This window comes from Oncorhynchus kisutch, linkage group LG10, assembly GCF_002021735.2.
Source record: "Oncorhynchus kisutch isolate 150728-3 linkage group LG10, Okis_V2, whole genome shotgun sequence".
NCBI classification, from domain to species: domain Eukaryota; kingdom Metazoa; phylum Chordata; class Actinopteri; order Salmoniformes; family Salmonidae; genus Oncorhynchus; species Oncorhynchus kisutch.
Window position 1 is genome coordinate 14,557,180 of NC_034183.2, and position 16,910 is coordinate 14,574,089.

General features: G+C 45.1%; 1 protein-coding gene across 3 annotated transcripts in view; it reads left to right on the forward strand.

The window, feature by feature from the left end:
* LOC109897798 (non-muscle caldesmon-like) overlaps positions 1–16,910 on the forward strand; it is a 46,753-nt gene that overhangs the window by 13,670 nt on the left and 16,173 nt on the right. For all 3 annotated transcript variants that reach the window (XM_031833175.1, XM_020492372.2, XM_031833174.1), the window contains exons 3-5: positions 13,383–13,815; positions 13,960–14,105; positions 15,583–15,835. In XM_031833175.1, coding sequence (XP_031689035.1) covers positions 13,383–13,815; positions 13,960–14,105; positions 15,583–15,835 — 832 coding nt within the window. The remainder of the gene's footprint in view (positions 1–13,382; positions 13,816–13,959; positions 14,106–15,582; positions 15,836–16,910) is intronic.

The window sequence follows — 16,910 nt, forward strand, 5'->3', positions numbered from 1 at the left end:
ATATTCTCCTACATTCAATTAACTTTTCCACAAACTTCAGAATGTTTCCATTCAAATGATACCAAGAATATGCATATCCTTGCCTCTGGGGCTGAGCTACAGGCAGTTAGATTAGGGTATGTCTTCAGGTGGAAATTGAGAACAAGGGATGCAGCCATAAACAGTGAAATAGTCTGTGGTAAACAAGTAAATGTCCTGTGATCGTGTTGTATGAAAGCATGTTGTATGAAAGCATGTTGTATGAAAGCATGTTGTATGAAAGCACGACACTGTGTTAGTCTAGAGGCAGGTGTTGTGGTGAGGACAGAAAGGATGTGTGGTGATGAATGGGCACTCGACATGTCTTCTGTTCTGTATGGACCACAGCCACGTCAATATTGACCAACTTCTGGGAACGGGAGGACAGTGGTCACTGCTGCACTTTCAATAATGTGGTCATCAAAAAATGTGGGTAGGACAAGAGGATTTTTCAGCTTTTTCCACCAGCAAATGACTTCAAAACGTGGTAATGGCCCTGTAAGGGTAGAACACCAAAGTGTCCTATGGTAGGGTAAGAAAATTATTTCTGTGAATGTTAACTTGATGCCAGGTGATAAAATGTGTGTTACTCACTGCACACATGAACTAGACTGGTTTGAAATGCCCCAAAAATCTCCAAGTCCTTTGTAAAAAAAATGAAAAAATGAAGACAGTAAATACTGAACACAATCCCAGAATTAGGTTGTTTGAAATGGCTTGTTTTCCCAGTGGAGTAGACATAGATTTGGAGGGAGTGTTTGCATTGTTACTTGTCACATACATACTGTATACTTACATATATGTCACCCTTTTGTCAACTTGTCCGCTAATAACATTCCAGTTAGAAACTATAAACACAGGAGAGGAGAGCTGTTAGTGGCCTGTGTTTACTCAGCATAGGGCTTTACCGCTCAGTAATGTGACTGAGTCTGTAATACAGTACCTACATGTTTCAAGCAGACCACCATAGTCCCTGTGCCCAAGAACGCCAAAGTAACCTGTCTAAATAACTACCGCCCCGTAGCACTCATGTCTGTAGACACGAATTGCTTTGAAAGGCTGGTCATGGCTCACATCAACACCATCATCCCAGAAACCCTAGACCCACTAGACTTTGCAGGATCAACAGATTTCCCACCTGGACAAAAGGAACACCTACATGAGAATGCTGTTAGTTGACGACAGCTCAGCGTTCAACACCATCGTGCCCTCAAAGCTCATCACTAAGCGAAGGACTATACACCTCCCTCTGCAAATGGATCCTGGACTTCCTGACGGGCTGCCCCCAGGTGATAAGGGTTGGCAACCCCACATCTGCCACGCTGATCCTCAACACGAGGGCCCCTCATGGGTGCCTGCTTAATCCCCTCCTGTACTCCCTGTTCACCCATGACTGCGTGGCTACACATAACTCCAACACCATCATTAAGTTTCCTGACGACACAAACTGTGATGGTCCAAACACCCCCAAAATGTTGTGAAAAGGGCATGACAACACCTATTCCCCCTCAGGAGACTGAAAATATCTGGCTCCTCAAATCCTCCAAATGTTCAACAGCTGCACCATCAAGAGCATCCTAACCTGTTGCATCACTGCTTGGTATGGCAACTGCTCGGCATCCGACCACAAGGCGTTACAGAGGGTAGTGCGTACGGCCCAGTACATCACTGGCGCCAAGCTTCCTGCCATCCAGGACCTCTATACCAGGCGGTGTCAGAGGTAGGCCCTAAAAAGACTCCATCCAAGTCATAGACTTTTCTCTTTGCTACTGCATGGCAAGCGGTACTGGAGTACCAAATCTGGGACCAAAAGGCTCCTTATGTCACGAATCCCGTTTCCTGAGTCTGATATTTGCCAGTGTTCTGTCCTGGAGTGTTTTTTTCCGGCGTCCTGGAAGGCACCCTGTCTGGTTGCCGGGCAATGTAGCCAGTTGGGAGTTCTGATTACCCGCACCTGTATCCCATCAGCTATCTGCACACCTGGTCCTGATCATCATCTCTCCTCTTCATAAGCCCGGACCTGACAACCATTCCCTGCCGGATCGTTAGCCATGAACAGTATGTTGTGCCATAGTATCAGCCTCAAGTTGGATAGGATTTGTTTTGTTGTTTTGTACGTCTTGCTTGCCTTAAACTTACCTCCGTTTGTTCTGTCTTCAGTTACTCACCCGGATCATTTACCCCATTCCCGCCTGGTCGTCGGAGGATTCCGCTTCCCCATTGGATCCACCTATTTACTCCCATCAACTCACCACCGCTGCCCGCTATGCCACCTGGATATATCTACCCATTCACATTCACTTGTAAATAAATACTCACCTTCTTCCTACTCTCCTTGTCCTGGTCTGCTTCTGGGTTCAATTTTGAAGAAACGTGACAGAACGATCCGGCCAAGGATGAACCCAGCGGACCTGGACTCCGTTTGCCATGCCATTACCCAGCAGGAGAAGATGTTGGGACAACACAACATGGCGCTACACGAGATAGCAGGTTCAATCCGGAACTTATCGGATCGATTAACGAGTATCCAGGATCAGCTCAGGTTGCCGGCGGATCATCCACCACCTGTTTCACCCATATCACCTGCCGATTCGGGAGCAGGTTCCTTCCGTGAGCCCAAGGTTCCGACACCGGAGAAGTACGAGGGAGATCTGGGAGGATGCCGTTAATTTCTTTTACAGTGTGGGTTAGTTTTTGATCTGCAGCCCTACTCTTACGCCACAGATAAGGCTAGGATAGCTTTTGTTATTGAGCTGCTGCGTGGTAGAGCTCTGGAATGGGCTTCAGCTGTTTGGGAACGACGAGACACATGCATGACGTCATACCAGGGTTTCACGGCAGAGATGAGAAAGCTTTTTGACCATCCAGTCCGAGGTAAGGACGCAGCTAAACGTTTGTTCTCTCTTTGCCAAGGAGCTCGCAGTGTGGCAGACTTTGTGATAGAATTCAGGACATTGGCTGTGGAGAGTGGTTGGAATGAGGAATCACTACAAGCGGTTTTTTACCAGGGGTTGTCGGAGCAACTCAAGGACGAGCTGATCTCTTATCCAGAGCCTAGTGACCTAGACAGCTTGGTCACTTTATCTATTCGGGTAGATAATAGAGTCCGAGAGAGAAGGAGGCAGAAGCAGTGGGGCCCATCCAATCAATCAGCAACTCGGTTACCATTCGGTTCAGGAAGTGAACCAGAACGTATTGATCGTTATTCCCCACACGGGATTAGTAGAGGGGTCTTGCCACCAGATCCTGAACCAATGCAAGTGGGGAGACACGGGTTAACTAAGGAGGAGCGCCAACGTAGATGTGAGACCAACAGCTGTCTCTACTGTGGTAGCTCAGGACATTACATCTCCGCTTGTCCACAGCGCTCGTTAAACTGCCCGGCTCGCTAGTTTTGGGAGGAATTTTAGCGAGCCAGTTTCAACCTCTCAAGAATCCTGTCAGACCCCGTTTTCCTGCGACCCTTATGAATAAGGATCAGAGCTTAGAGATGAACGCTTTTATCGATTCAGGTGCCGATGGCAGCTTTATTGATGCCGACTTGGTGGAACAGCTGGGGCTTTCCAAGGAGCAATTGCCGGAAGCCATTGAAGCAACCACTCTGAACGGCAGTAGTCTGGCACGGATCACTATGAGGACTGAACCGGTTAAGATGTTGTTGTCGGGGAATCATTCAGAATTTATCTCCTTCTTCATTCTGTCCTCGCCCCATGTTCCTCTGGTTCTTGGTTACCCCTGGCTGAAGGAACACAATCCCTCGTTTGATTGGGTGACGGGGAAGATAACTAGTTGGAGCATTGATTGTCATGCTAACTGTCTTAGGACTGCCTGTTCTCCTGCCGTTTCCAGTCAGGTCAGTGCCTCTGCTCCTCCTGATTTGTCCCTGGTTCCAGAAACATATCACGAGTTGGGTGAAGTATTCAGTAAACAGAAGGCTCAGTCCCTTCCTCCCCACCGACCTTATGACTGTGCGATTAATCTGTTTCCTGAAGCCGCCTTTCCCAAGGGACGGTTATACAGTATCTCTCAACCTGAACGTGAGGCCTTGGAGACCTACATCAAGGAGTCTCTAGCTGCAAGTCTCATTCGGCCTTCGTCATCACCTCTGGGAGCAGGATTTTTTTGGGTGAGCAAGAAGGACGGCTCTCTTCGACCGTGTATTGATTATCGGGGTTTGAATGATATTACGGTCAAGAACAAGTATCCCCTGCCCTTGATGACCTCGGCTTTCGATTCTTTACAGGGTGCTACGGTTTTTACGAAGCTTGATTTACGTAATGCTTATCATTTGGTTCGGATCAAGGAGGGGGACGAGTGGTTGACTGGGTTCAATACTCCGATGGAACATTTCGAGTACCAGGTGATGCCGTTTGGACTGACCAACGCTCCTGCTGTGTTCCAAAGTATGGTGAATGACGTTCTGAGAGATATGATTGGTATTTTTGTGTTCATTTACCTGGATGATATCCTCATCTTCTCGAAGGAGCTTTCTAGCCACGTTCAGCATGTCAAGCAGGTCCTGCAGTTATTGGAGAACCGTCTGTTCGTGAAGGCTGAGAAGTGCGATTTTCACGCCCACACGATGTCCTTCCTCGGGTACATCATCTCCAGGGGAGAGATCAAGATGGACCAAGAGAAGGTTCGGGCGGTTCGGGATTGGGTCCAGCCCGGTACCAGATTGCAGCTCCAGAGATTCCTGGGGTTTGCACATTTTTATCGGAGGTTTATCCGTGATTACAGCCGGGTGGCCGCCCCTTTAACTGTACTGACGTCTTGCACCAGAAAGTTCTGTTGGTCTCCTGAGGCAGACCGAGCATTTCGAGATTTGAAGAGCCGATTCACCAACGCCCCGATTCTCTCTCAACCTGACACTTCCCGTCAGTTCGTTGTGGAGGTGGATGCGGGGGTGGGCGCCATCCTGTCCCAGCGTAGCTCCACTGACGGTAAACTCCATCCCTGCGCCTTCTACTCTTGTCGTCTTTCTCCAGCTGAAAGAAACTACGATGTGGGTAACCGGGAGCTTCTCGCTGTGAAGCTCGCCTTGGAGGAGTGGCGTCACTGGTTGGAGGGAGCGGAGCAACCGTTTGTGGTCTGGACTGACCACAAGAATCTGGCTTACGTGTAATCGGCTAAATGTCTCAACTCCCGTCAGGCCCGGTGGGCTTTTTTTTTTGGACGCTTCAATTTTTCCCTGACGTTCCGACCTGGGTCGAAGAACGGGAAGGCGGACGCCCTGTCCCGGATGTTCTCCAAGACGGAGGAGAGTGGGGCCAAGACTGAGACGATTCTTCCCCAGAACGTTGTCGTGGGAGCCGTTACATGGAGGATTGAGGAGGAGGTGATGGCGGCTCTTCGGACACAGCCCGGGCCCGATAACGGTCCACCCGGCCGGTTGTTCGTGCCTGAGTCGGTTCGTTCTGCTGTCCTTCAGTGGTCCCACGCCAGCAAGATAGCTTGTCACCCTGGCGTTGCTCGGACTATGGCGTTACTGCGCAGACGATTTTGGTGGCCTGCCATGGGAGAAGATACCCGGAGGTTTGTTGCCGCTTGTCCTGTTTGTGCGCAGAATAAGAGTACCAATCGGGCCAGCTCTGGGCTTCTTCACCCCTTACCTATTCCCCGGCGACCTTGGTCGCATCTGGCCCTGGATTTTGTCACGGGGTTGCCCTCTTCTGTTGGTAACACGGTTATTCTGACCATTGTGGATAGATTCAGCAAGTTTGCCCACTTTGTTCCCCTCTCCAAGCTGCCTTCTGCCACTGAGACGTCCGAGATCCTGGTTAGGGAGGTGTTCAGGGTCCACGGGTTGCCCTGTGACATTGTTTCTGACCGTGGTCCTCAGTTTACCTCTGCTGTCTGGAAGTCCTTCTGTTTGGCCATTGGAGCTACAGTCAGTCTCACATCTGGATTTCACCCCCAATCTAATGGTCAGGCGGAGAGAGCCAACCAGAAGATGGAGTCCACGCTGCGCTGTCTTGTTTCCTCTGATCCCACCTCTTGGTCCTCTCAATTACCCTGGGTCGAGTATGCTCATAATACTCTCCCTTCATCTGCCACTGGGATGTCTCCCTTCCAGTGCCTGTACGGTTACCAACCTCCCTTGTTTCCTTCTCAGGAGCGGGATCTCTCGGTTCCTTCTGTCCAGACCCACATTCGTCGTTGCCACCGCACCTGGCATCGGGCCAGGAAGGCCCTCCTTAAGGTTTCTGACCGGTATCAGATCCAGGCGAATCGTCGCCGTATTCCTGCCCCCGCTTATACCATTGGAGATAAGGTTTGGTTGGCTACACGGGATCTTCCTCTACGGACTGAGTCGAGGAAACTGTCACCGAAGTTCATTGGTCCGTTTGTAGTGGAGAAGATCATTAATCCTGTTGTGGTCCGACTCAAGTTGCCTGCTACACTAAGAGTACATCCCACCTTTCATGTCTCCTGCCTCAAGCCGGTTCTCCTCAGTCCTCTGTTGCCCCCTCCTCCTCGTCCTCCTCCTCCTCGGATGATCGGAGGTGGTCCTGTCTACACGGTGCGCCGCATCATGGACTCCAGACGGCGGGGTCGAGGGTTCCAGTATTTAGTGGATTGGGAAGGATATGGTCCTGAGGAGAGGAGTTGGATTCCTCGGCATCAGATCCTTGACGATGACCTGCTTCGTGACTTTTACCGCCTCCACCCTGGCGCTCCGGGTAGTCCGCCCGGTGGCGTTCGTCGGAGGGGGGGTACTGTCACGAATCCCGTTTCCTGAGTCTGATATTTGCCAGTGTTCTGTCCTGGAGTGTTTTTTCCGGCGACCTGGAACGCACCCTGTCTGGTTGCCGGGCAATGTAGCCAGTTGGGAGTTCTGATTACCCGCACCTGTATCCCATCAGCTATCTGCACACCTGGTCCTGATCATCATCTCTCCTCTTCATAAGCCCGGACCTGACAACCATTCCCTGCCGGATCGTTAGCCATGAACAGTATGTTGTGCCATAGTATCAGCCTCAAGTTGGATAGGATTTGTTTTGTTGTTTTGTACGTCTTGCTTGCCTTAAACTTACCTCCGTTTGTTCTGTCTTCAGTTACTCACCCGGATCATTTACCCCATTCCCGCCTGGTCGTCGGAGGATTCCGCTTCCCCATTGGATCCACCTATTTACTCCCATCAACTCACCACCGCTGCCCGCTACGCCACCTGGATATATCTACCCATTCACATTCACTTGTAAATAAATACTCACCTTCTTCCTACTCTCCTTGTCCTGGTCTGCTTCTGGGTTCCATTTTGAAGAAACGTGACACCTTAACAGGTTTTACCTCCAAGCCATAAGACTGCTGAACAGTTTATCAAATGGCTACTATTTGCATTGATCTCCTTTTTACACTGCTGCTACTCGCTGTTTATTATCTATGCATAGTCACCTTACCCTTACCTACATGTACATGTATTACCCTTGTTAGAAACAAGTATTGAGTTTATTTGTTATAATTCATTGGTATTCGATTTAAAAGGTGATTGAATTGCTCCCATACTATAATGTTGTTAATGCATTTCTTCTGAAGAAATATTTATTTAATGTATAAGTGAATAGGTTGGTTTACTTTTAAGTTTAAGTTTTGACCAATAAGGTCGCTTGTTAAGCTGTGGCCAATGGGGGAGTTGACCTGGTTAACGGGAGGCCTGGGGGAAAAGAGGGGGAGAGAGACGTTGAGAAAAGGATGAACGTTACATTATGACCGTTGGTGAAGAAGAATTATACAAAAATACGATAAAAATAGAACCAAACCCATACCTACTGAGTTTTGAAGGGATTTTATAGGAGAGTTGTTATAATTTTGTTACGTGTTAAGCAAGCTTGAAATAATTTGGACATGGGTTGTGCACGACTCATTGGGGTTTATTATTTTTTATTTCTTTTGATGTGGTGCTTTGAAAATGTAATAATACACATCTTGAACCTTGTGTATTTTGCCTTGGTGGAGTCATTTACTGTTTCAATTTAATTTAATGCATGGGAAAGCATATCCTTATACAATAACAACAATCTATAATCATTCCATCCGAAGTTAACACCCTATTTGTCATCACCTGAGAGTTTACAATAGGGTTCTTATTAGAGATGTCCTTCTCACCTAACATCCCGTGTTGTTGAGATACTCTACGTAAATTAATATCGTAAGAGTCAAATTCGAGCCTGGTGAGAGGGTTACATAAATATTACCTCAATTACCTCGATTCACATGTACCCCCACACGTTGACTCGGTACCGGTACCCCCTGTATATTGCCTCGTTATTGTTATTTTATTGTGTTACTTTGTATTTGATATATTATAGTGTATTTGTTTTATTTAAATTGGTTTTGTATATATTATCTTGCTTACAAAAAAACCTGCATTGTTGTTTAAGGGATTGTCAGTAAACCTTTCACACTAAGGTCTTCACCTTCACAATAACATTTGATTTGAGTTTGGTGCTCTGTCCGAAAATGGCACCCTATCCCCTATAAAGTGCACTACTTTGACCACAGTGCTATGAGTGCACATTGTAGGGAAAAGGTTCAATATCAGGCGCAGCCTTGGTCTCACAGCATTTCTCAACATGCCTCAGATGTTGAGTTATAGAATAGGAGAGAGGAGATGACTGTAAAACTCACAGTTATCCACCTATTTTACCAAATAGGATTCCTACCATGGTCCTCACATTACTGTCTACCATGGTCCCCAGATTACTGTCTACCATGTTCCTCAATACTGTCTACCATGGTCCCCAGATGACTGTCTACCATATTCCTCACAATGCTATCTACCATGGTCCCCATATTACTGTCTACCATATTCCTCGCAATACTGTCTACTATGGTCCCCAGATTACTGTTTATCATGGTCCCTACATTACTGCCTAGCATGGTCCCCAGATTACTGTCTACCATGGTCCTCACAATACTGTCTACAATGGTCCCCACATTACTGTTTACCATGGTCCCCACATTACTGTCTACCATGTTCCTCACAATACTGTCTACCATGGTCCCCACATTAGGCTCCACCTCATTCCCTGCAGTTAATCACCGGCTCTTAAGCACTCGTTACAGAAATCACTTAATGTCGGTTGACGGAAGCTAGCTACTCTCGACTCCCAGGTGCCAGTTAATTTGTCCAGCTGTGTTGTCTCTGGTTATCTGGGTCTCTATAAGACCTGTTGTCCTCGTAAGCCCCTTGTCTGTCTGTCTCTCTCTTCCCTGGTATCACTGTGTATCTTTTATGCTAAAAGAACCCAGGGCTGATTCAGTGTTCCTGCCAGCTCTAATCTCAGTTAATGTTGTTCTTACTTCAGCCCACAGTTCCTCACCACTCCTCTCTCAACCCAAGTGTTTATTTGGTGAAATCAGGTGTCAACGGCCTACCATCTCACCACACACACGCGCACACACACATACACACGTTAGCTTGCGACAGTGGCTGTAGAGGAGAAACAACAACACCAGAGCCAGTCTACAAGCTGTTCCAGCTGTTTCCCTGTGTTGTGTGTGTTTCGATCTGTGCCTGATGATGTTCATAGACAGGCTCAGCAGCAGCTCCACTCGCTGGGCTGCTGGGAGATGGCTTTGTTAGCTGTGTGTGAGCCACGTCCGCTCTCACCGACACTGTAGTTGACATATACTGTAGACTTTACTATAGAACTCATGTTTTACACATGTAATAAAACCCATGTTAGCATTTAGTTGGACAGTGTATACCATGTACATAATAATACAACTAATAAAACTAATTTTTGACACATACTATAGAGCCAACATTGACCCATACTATAGAACCCATGTTGACCTGTACTATAGAACCCATGTTTACCCATATTATAGAACCTATGTTGAACCATACTATAGAACCAACATTGACCCATACTATAGAACCCATGTTGACCATATTATAGAACCCATGTTGACCCATACTATAGAACCCATAATGACCCATACTGTAGAACCCATGTTAACCCATACTACAGAATGGTGTTTGGCACTTTGGGATGTTTCACACCAACCAAAACACCTCTTTGGTGGTCATATTAGGAAGCTGTAGTCCTCTCTCTACTAGAGGTCGACCGATTAATTAGGGCCGATTTCTAGTTTTCATAACAATCGGAAATCGGTATATATTTATTTTTTACACATTTATTTAATCTTTATTTAACTAGGCAAGTCAATTAAGAACACATTCTTATTTTCAATGACGGCCTAGGAACAGTGGGTTAACTGCCTTGTTCAGGGGCAGAACGACAGATTTTCACTTTGTCACCTCGGGGGATCCAATCTTGCAACCTTAACTAGTCCAACGCAATAATGACCTGCCTCTTTCTCATTGCACTCCACAAGGAGGCTGCCTGTTATGCGAATGCAGTAAGCCAAGGTAAGTTGCTAGCTAGCATTAAACGTATCTTATAAAAAACAATCATAATCACTAATTAATTACACATGGTTGATGATATTACTAGATATTATCTAGCGTGTCCTGCGTTGCATATAATCTGACTGAGCATACAAGTATCTGAATGAGCGGTGGTAGGCAGAAGCAGGCACGTAAACATTAATTCAAACAGCACATTCGTGCGTTTTGCCAGAAGCTTTTCGTTGTGCGTCAAGCATTGCGCTGTTCATGACTCCCGAGATGAGGCTTGTGTAACCGAAGTGAAATGGCTAGGTAGTTAGCGCGCGCTAATTGTCGTTGTGTTGCTGGTTCGAGCCCAGGGAGGAGTGAGGAGAGGGATGGAAGCTATATTGTTACACTGGCAATACTAAAATGCCTATAAGAACATTCAATAGTTAAAGGTTAATGAAATACAAATGGTATAGAGGGAAATAGTCCTATAATTCCTACAATAACTACAACCTAAAACTTCTTACCTAGGAATATTGAAGACTCATGTTAAAAGGAACCACCAGCTTTCATATGTTCTCATGTTCTGAGCAAGGAACTGAAACGTTTGCTTTCTTACATGGCACATATTTTACATGGAACATATTGCACTTTTACTTTCTTCTCCAACACTTTCTTTTTGCATTATTTAAACCAAATTGAACATGTTTCATTATTTACTTGAGGCTAAATTGATTTTATTGATGTATTATATCAAGTTAAAATAAGTGTTCATTCAGTATTGTTGTAATTGTCATTATTACAAATAAAAAAATTGGCCGATTAATCGGCATCCGGCTTTTATGGTCCTCCAATAATCGGTATCGGTGTTGAAAAATCATAATCGGTCGACCTCTACTCTCTACCATCTGACTCAGTTTAGCTTTAAAAGATTGTAGACCTCCACAAGTCTGGTTCATCCTGGGGAGCAATTTCCAAATGCCTGAAGGTACAACGTTGATCTGTACAAACAATAGTACGCAAGTATAAACACCATGGGACCAGGCAGCCGTCATACCGCTCAGGAAGAAGACGCGTTCCGTCTCCTAGAGATGAATGTACTTTGGTGCGAAAAGTGCAAATCAATCCCAGAACAACAGCAAAGGACCTTGTGAAGATGCTGGAGGAAACAGGTAGAAAAGTATCTACAGTGCCTTGCGAAAGTATTTGGCCCCCTTGAACTTTTCGAACTTTTGCCACATTTCAGGCTTCAAACATAAAGATATAATATATATATATATATATATATATACATTTATTGGATATTTCAAACTTTTTTAACAAATCAAAAACTGAAAAATTGCGCGTGCAAAATTATTCAGCCCCCTTAAGTTAATACTTTGTAGCGCCACCTTTTGCTGCGATTACAGCTGTAAGTCGCTTGGCGTATGTCTCTATCAGTTTGAAATATCCAATAAATGTCGTTCCACTTCATGATTGTGTCCCACTTGTTGTTGATTCTTCACAAAAAAATACAGTTTTATATCTTTATGTTTGAAGCCTGAAATGTGGCAAAAGGTCGCAAAGTTCAAGGGGGCCGAATACTTTCGCAAGGCACTGTATAACCACAGTTAAACAAGTCCTATATTGACATAACCTGAAAGGACGCTCAGCAAGGAAGAAGCCACTGCTCCAAAAACGCCATAAACAAATATTGTACTTTTTGGAGAAATGTCCTCTGGTCTGATGAAACAAAAATATAACTGTTTGGCCATAATGACCATCGTTATGTTTTGAGGAAAAATGGGGAGGCTTGCAAGCTGAAGAACACCATCCCAACCGTGATTTGCTTTGCTGCAGGAGGGACTGGTGCACTTCACAAAATAGATGGCATCATGAGGCAGGAACAGTCAAAGTATTGGAGAGGCCATCACAAAGCCCTGACCTCAATCCCATAGAACATTTGTGGGCAGAACTGAAAAAGCATGTGCGAGCAAGGAGGGCTACAAACCTGACTCAGTAACACCAGCTCTGTCAGGAGGAATGGGCCAAAATTCACCCAACTTATTGTGGGAAGCTTGTGGAAGGCTACCCGAAACGTTTGACCCAAGTTAAACAATTTCAAGACAATTCTACCAAATACTAATTGAGTGTATGTAAACTTCTGACCCACTGGGAATGTGATGAAAGAAATAAAAGCTGAAATAAATCATTCTCTCTACTATTATTCTGATATTTCATATTCTTAAAATCAAGTGGTGATCCTAACTGAGCTAAGACAGGGCATTTTTACTAGGATTAAATGTCAAGAATTGTGAAAAACTGAGTTTAATAAACGGTTGACTTCAACAGTACCGTAGAGAGCTATTTATAACCTGTCAGAAATGTCCAGATCTACTAGCCTATGTCAGCTAACTTTTTTTTAATTAAGGTTTTTAGCCCATATTGTTGTAATTTTTTTCTCACTCAAATATCACATGAATACACATTAGAAATGGCAAAATGTATAGAATTGCAAGAAAATGTGCTTAAAATTGCTAAATGTTCTTTGCTAACCATGACAGAATGTGTAGAATTGCAGGAAATACACTTTAAACCTGCAACATATTCTCTCCACCAACAAGAGGGGTGTGAACAGTTTGTGTCATGAACAGTGCCTGTGCCCATAGACATAGATGTGGTGTGTGCGCATGCGCAGAGGGGTGGCGCGGGATGTTTCCCAATGCTGGAAGGTGGTCCCCGAGTGAAAAACTTTGGGAACACCTTGGTTAAGCAATCCTTGCATTCACATACCCCTATAGTTCTTTCATGTTATAAACTGAAGCTAGCAAAGTCTCCTTCCCTCTCAGACTAGCGGTGAGTTTCCAAGACATTGGTAGTACTAAGATCCCATTTCGTCCATTGCCTAACAAAGGACTTAAGACAACCTTAGTGCTACAAAGGTTTTGGAAACTCAACCAAGATTAGCTCATGATGATGCTCATCTGAATGGTGACCTAACATGTTCTATCTCTCCATGCTCCTCTTTGTGTCCCAGGTATGAGAGGGATCTGAAGCCCAGCAGCAGCTCTCCCTCTATGGAGGAGGACGAGGGCTTCAGTGACTGGACCCAGCGGCTGGAGAGACGCAGGCAGCAGGCCCAGCGCATGGAGGAGCTCAGTCAGGCCACAGAGGAGCAGGACCAGAGGCCCCTGAATGGTGCCGCAAAGCCCCCCACACCACATACCCTCTCTGGCTCAGCCACCCCCACCACATCCACCTCTCGCCAGCAGAGACACAGGGCAGAAGTGGAGGATGAAGAGGAGAAGAAGTGGGGAAGAAAGGAAAGTGAGAGGAAAGGGAGGGAGCGAGAGGAGGAGGTGGTTAGAGAAGAGAGGGAAAGAGAAGAGGAGGCAGAGAAACAGAGGCAGGAGCAGATGAGAGTGCTGAAGAAGAGAGAGGAGGACCAAAGATCTGATGCTGGGGAGAAGGTACTCTTTAGCTTTACTGATTTAAAAAATATATTTATATTATAGGCAAATATTAAGAAAGTTTCAATTATGAATATGATTATTAAAAAATGTATGTCGTTGAAGTAGTCAACTGGAGATGTTAAATGTTCTTTGCAACTCCAGGTGAAAGAGAAGCGCAAAGAGGTGAAGGTCTCGTACACATCCAAAGTCGTCCTCCATACAGAGGCAAAGCATGGCAACGTCAACGGAGACACAGCTGGGGAGAAAGTGACATCATACATGGTCAAAACCAAATTAAGGGCTCCCAGGTAAATAATGACGTATTATGGTATATGGATATGTCTCACCAGACCTGCTTCCAAATTCGGTTACATGGCAAGCAAATCACATCGCAATTCACATTGTAACTCCTAGATGTTTCACATTCTAAACCATCAGGATGGTGAAAACTATTAGGAGACGGAGACATCTCTTCAAATACTCCTCCTCTATACAGTGGGACAAAAAAGTATTTCGTCAGCCACCAATTGTGCAAGTTTTCCCACTTAAAAAGATAAGAGAGGCCTGTAATTTTCATCATAGGTACACTTCAACTATGACAGACAAAATGAGCGGGAAAAATCCAGAAAATCACATTGTAGGATTTTTAATTTATTTATTTGCAAATTATGGTGGAAAATAAGTATTTGGTCAATAACAAAAGTTTACCTCAATACTTTGTTATATACCCTTTGTTGGCAATGACAGAGGTCAAATGTTTTCTGTAAGTCTTCACAAGGTTTTCACACACTGTTGCTGGTATTTTGGCCCATTCCTCCATGCAGATCTCCTCTAGAGCAGTGATGTTTTGGGGCTGTTGCTGGGCAACATGGACTTTCAACTCCCTCCAAAGATTTTCTATGGGGTCGAGATCTGGAGACTGCCTAGGCCACTCCAGGACCTTGAAATGCTTCTTACGAAGCCACTCCTTCATTGCCCGGGCGGTGTGTTTGTGATCATTGTCATGCTGAAAGACCCAGCCACATTTCATCTTTAATACCCTTGCTGATGGTAGGCTTTGTTACTTTTGTCCCAGCTCTCTGCAGGTCATTCACTAGGTCCCCTCGTGTGGTTCTGGGATTTTTGCTCGCCGTTCTTGTGATCATTTTGTCCCCACGGTGTGAGATCTTGCGTGGAGCCCCAGATCGAGGGAGATTATCAGTGGTCTTGTATGTCTTCCATTTCCTAATAATTGCTCCCACAGTTGATTTCTTCAAACCAAGCTGCTTACCTATTGCAGATTCAGTCTTCCCAGCCTGGTGCAGGTCTACAATTTTGTTTCTGGTGTCTTTTGACAGCTATTTGGTCTTGGCCATAGTGGAGTTTGCAGTGTGACTGTTTGAGGTTGTGGACAGGTGTCTTTTATACTGATAACAAGTTCAAACAGGTGCCATTAATACAGGTAACGAGTGGAGGACAGAGGAGCCTCTTAAAAAGAAGAAGTTACATGTCTGTGAGAGCCAGAAATCTTGCTTGTTTGTAGGTGACCAAATACTTATTTTCCACCATCATTTGCAAATTAATAAAAAATCCTACAATGTGATTTTCTGGATTTTTATTCTCATTTTGTCTGTCATAGTTGAAGTGTACCTATGATGAAAATTACAGGCCTCTCTCATCTTTTTAAGTGGGAGAACTTGCACAATTGGTGGCTGACTAAATACTTTTTTGCCCCACTGTATATCCACCTTTGTTCCTCCATGCAGTCATCCTCCATCTCCCTCCATCTCCCTCCATCTCTCCCAGGGCTGTGGTACAAATGGCAGCTGCAGAGGCTGAGGAGGAGGCCATCTTGGAGACAGAGGCCAAGCTGGAGAAGATCCGACGGAGCCATGCGGAGAAGGAAAACCAGGAGCTTGAGCAGCTCAAACACAAGCAGGCTGAAGCCGAGCAGGAGCTAGAGGAGCTGAAGAGGAGGAGGGAGGAGAGACGCCAGGTCAGGAAGGAGGAGGAGCGCAGGAGCAGAGAGGAGGAGCAACAGCGTCTAGCCAAGGAGGAGGTGATGGTCAAATACTTTGTAGACATATTATGATGCCCACGGCCTTAAGATACACACACAGAAATAGATTAAATTGTGATGGGAATTCCGAGTCTTTTCATTGAGCCGGATCATTTGGCTCAGTTCACCTAAAAGAGCCCTTCATTTAGCTTCCAAATGGCTCTTTGTTCAGTAGTGCCTAAAAATGTACTTAGAAGCATGAAAAAGTAGGAAATTGTGAATGTAAACCGTAAAATCTGCCTATCATTATGTCCGATCGTGAAATGTGAGTTATTAGATCGCCTGCCAATAAAATGACAATCATTTTTTAAAGCACTGCAAAAATGTGCATGGACCTGAATGAGGTGCTCTCCCACTATCTATTGTTCCTGTAGTGAGAATGTCCTTCAGGGAATATGTTTTACAAGTTATCTACAGTTAATCATTGTCTGGCTCTTTCACTGATTTAATTTCTGAAGTCCACCAAAAGATCTGTTTAAAAAGAGTTGTTCATTCACAAATGACCCATCACTATGTTAAACACATACATCGCACATGCAAAAGGAGCTTTAAATCAGCTAAGCAGCTATTATTATTTGATGTGTTATTTTTTATTGAACCTTTATTTAAACTAGGCAAGTAGGTTAAGAACAAATTCTTATTTGCAATGGCCTACCAAAGGCAAAAGGCCTCCTGCAGGGATGGGGGCTGGGATTAAAAATACAAATAAATTGTAAAGCCTACGGCCATAAGATATACAGCAGCTGAATGTAGCACTCACTAAATGAGCCACGCCGTTGCCTTATAAGCTCTCCAACAGGAGTCTATTATACATTATAATGTAGCTATTTTCACATGTGGTACACTCTTAGAAAAAAAGTGCTATCTAGAACCTAAAAGGGTTTTCAGGCTGTCCCTGTAGGACAACCTTTTGAATAACCCTGATTGGTTCCTTGTAGAACCCTTTTAGTTCCAGGTAAAACCCTTTCAGGTTATATTGGGAAACCTTTCCACAGAAGGTTCTACACTGAACACAAAAGGGGTACCTGAAACGATAAAGGGTTCTACCTGGAACCAAACAATTTTCTCCTATGTG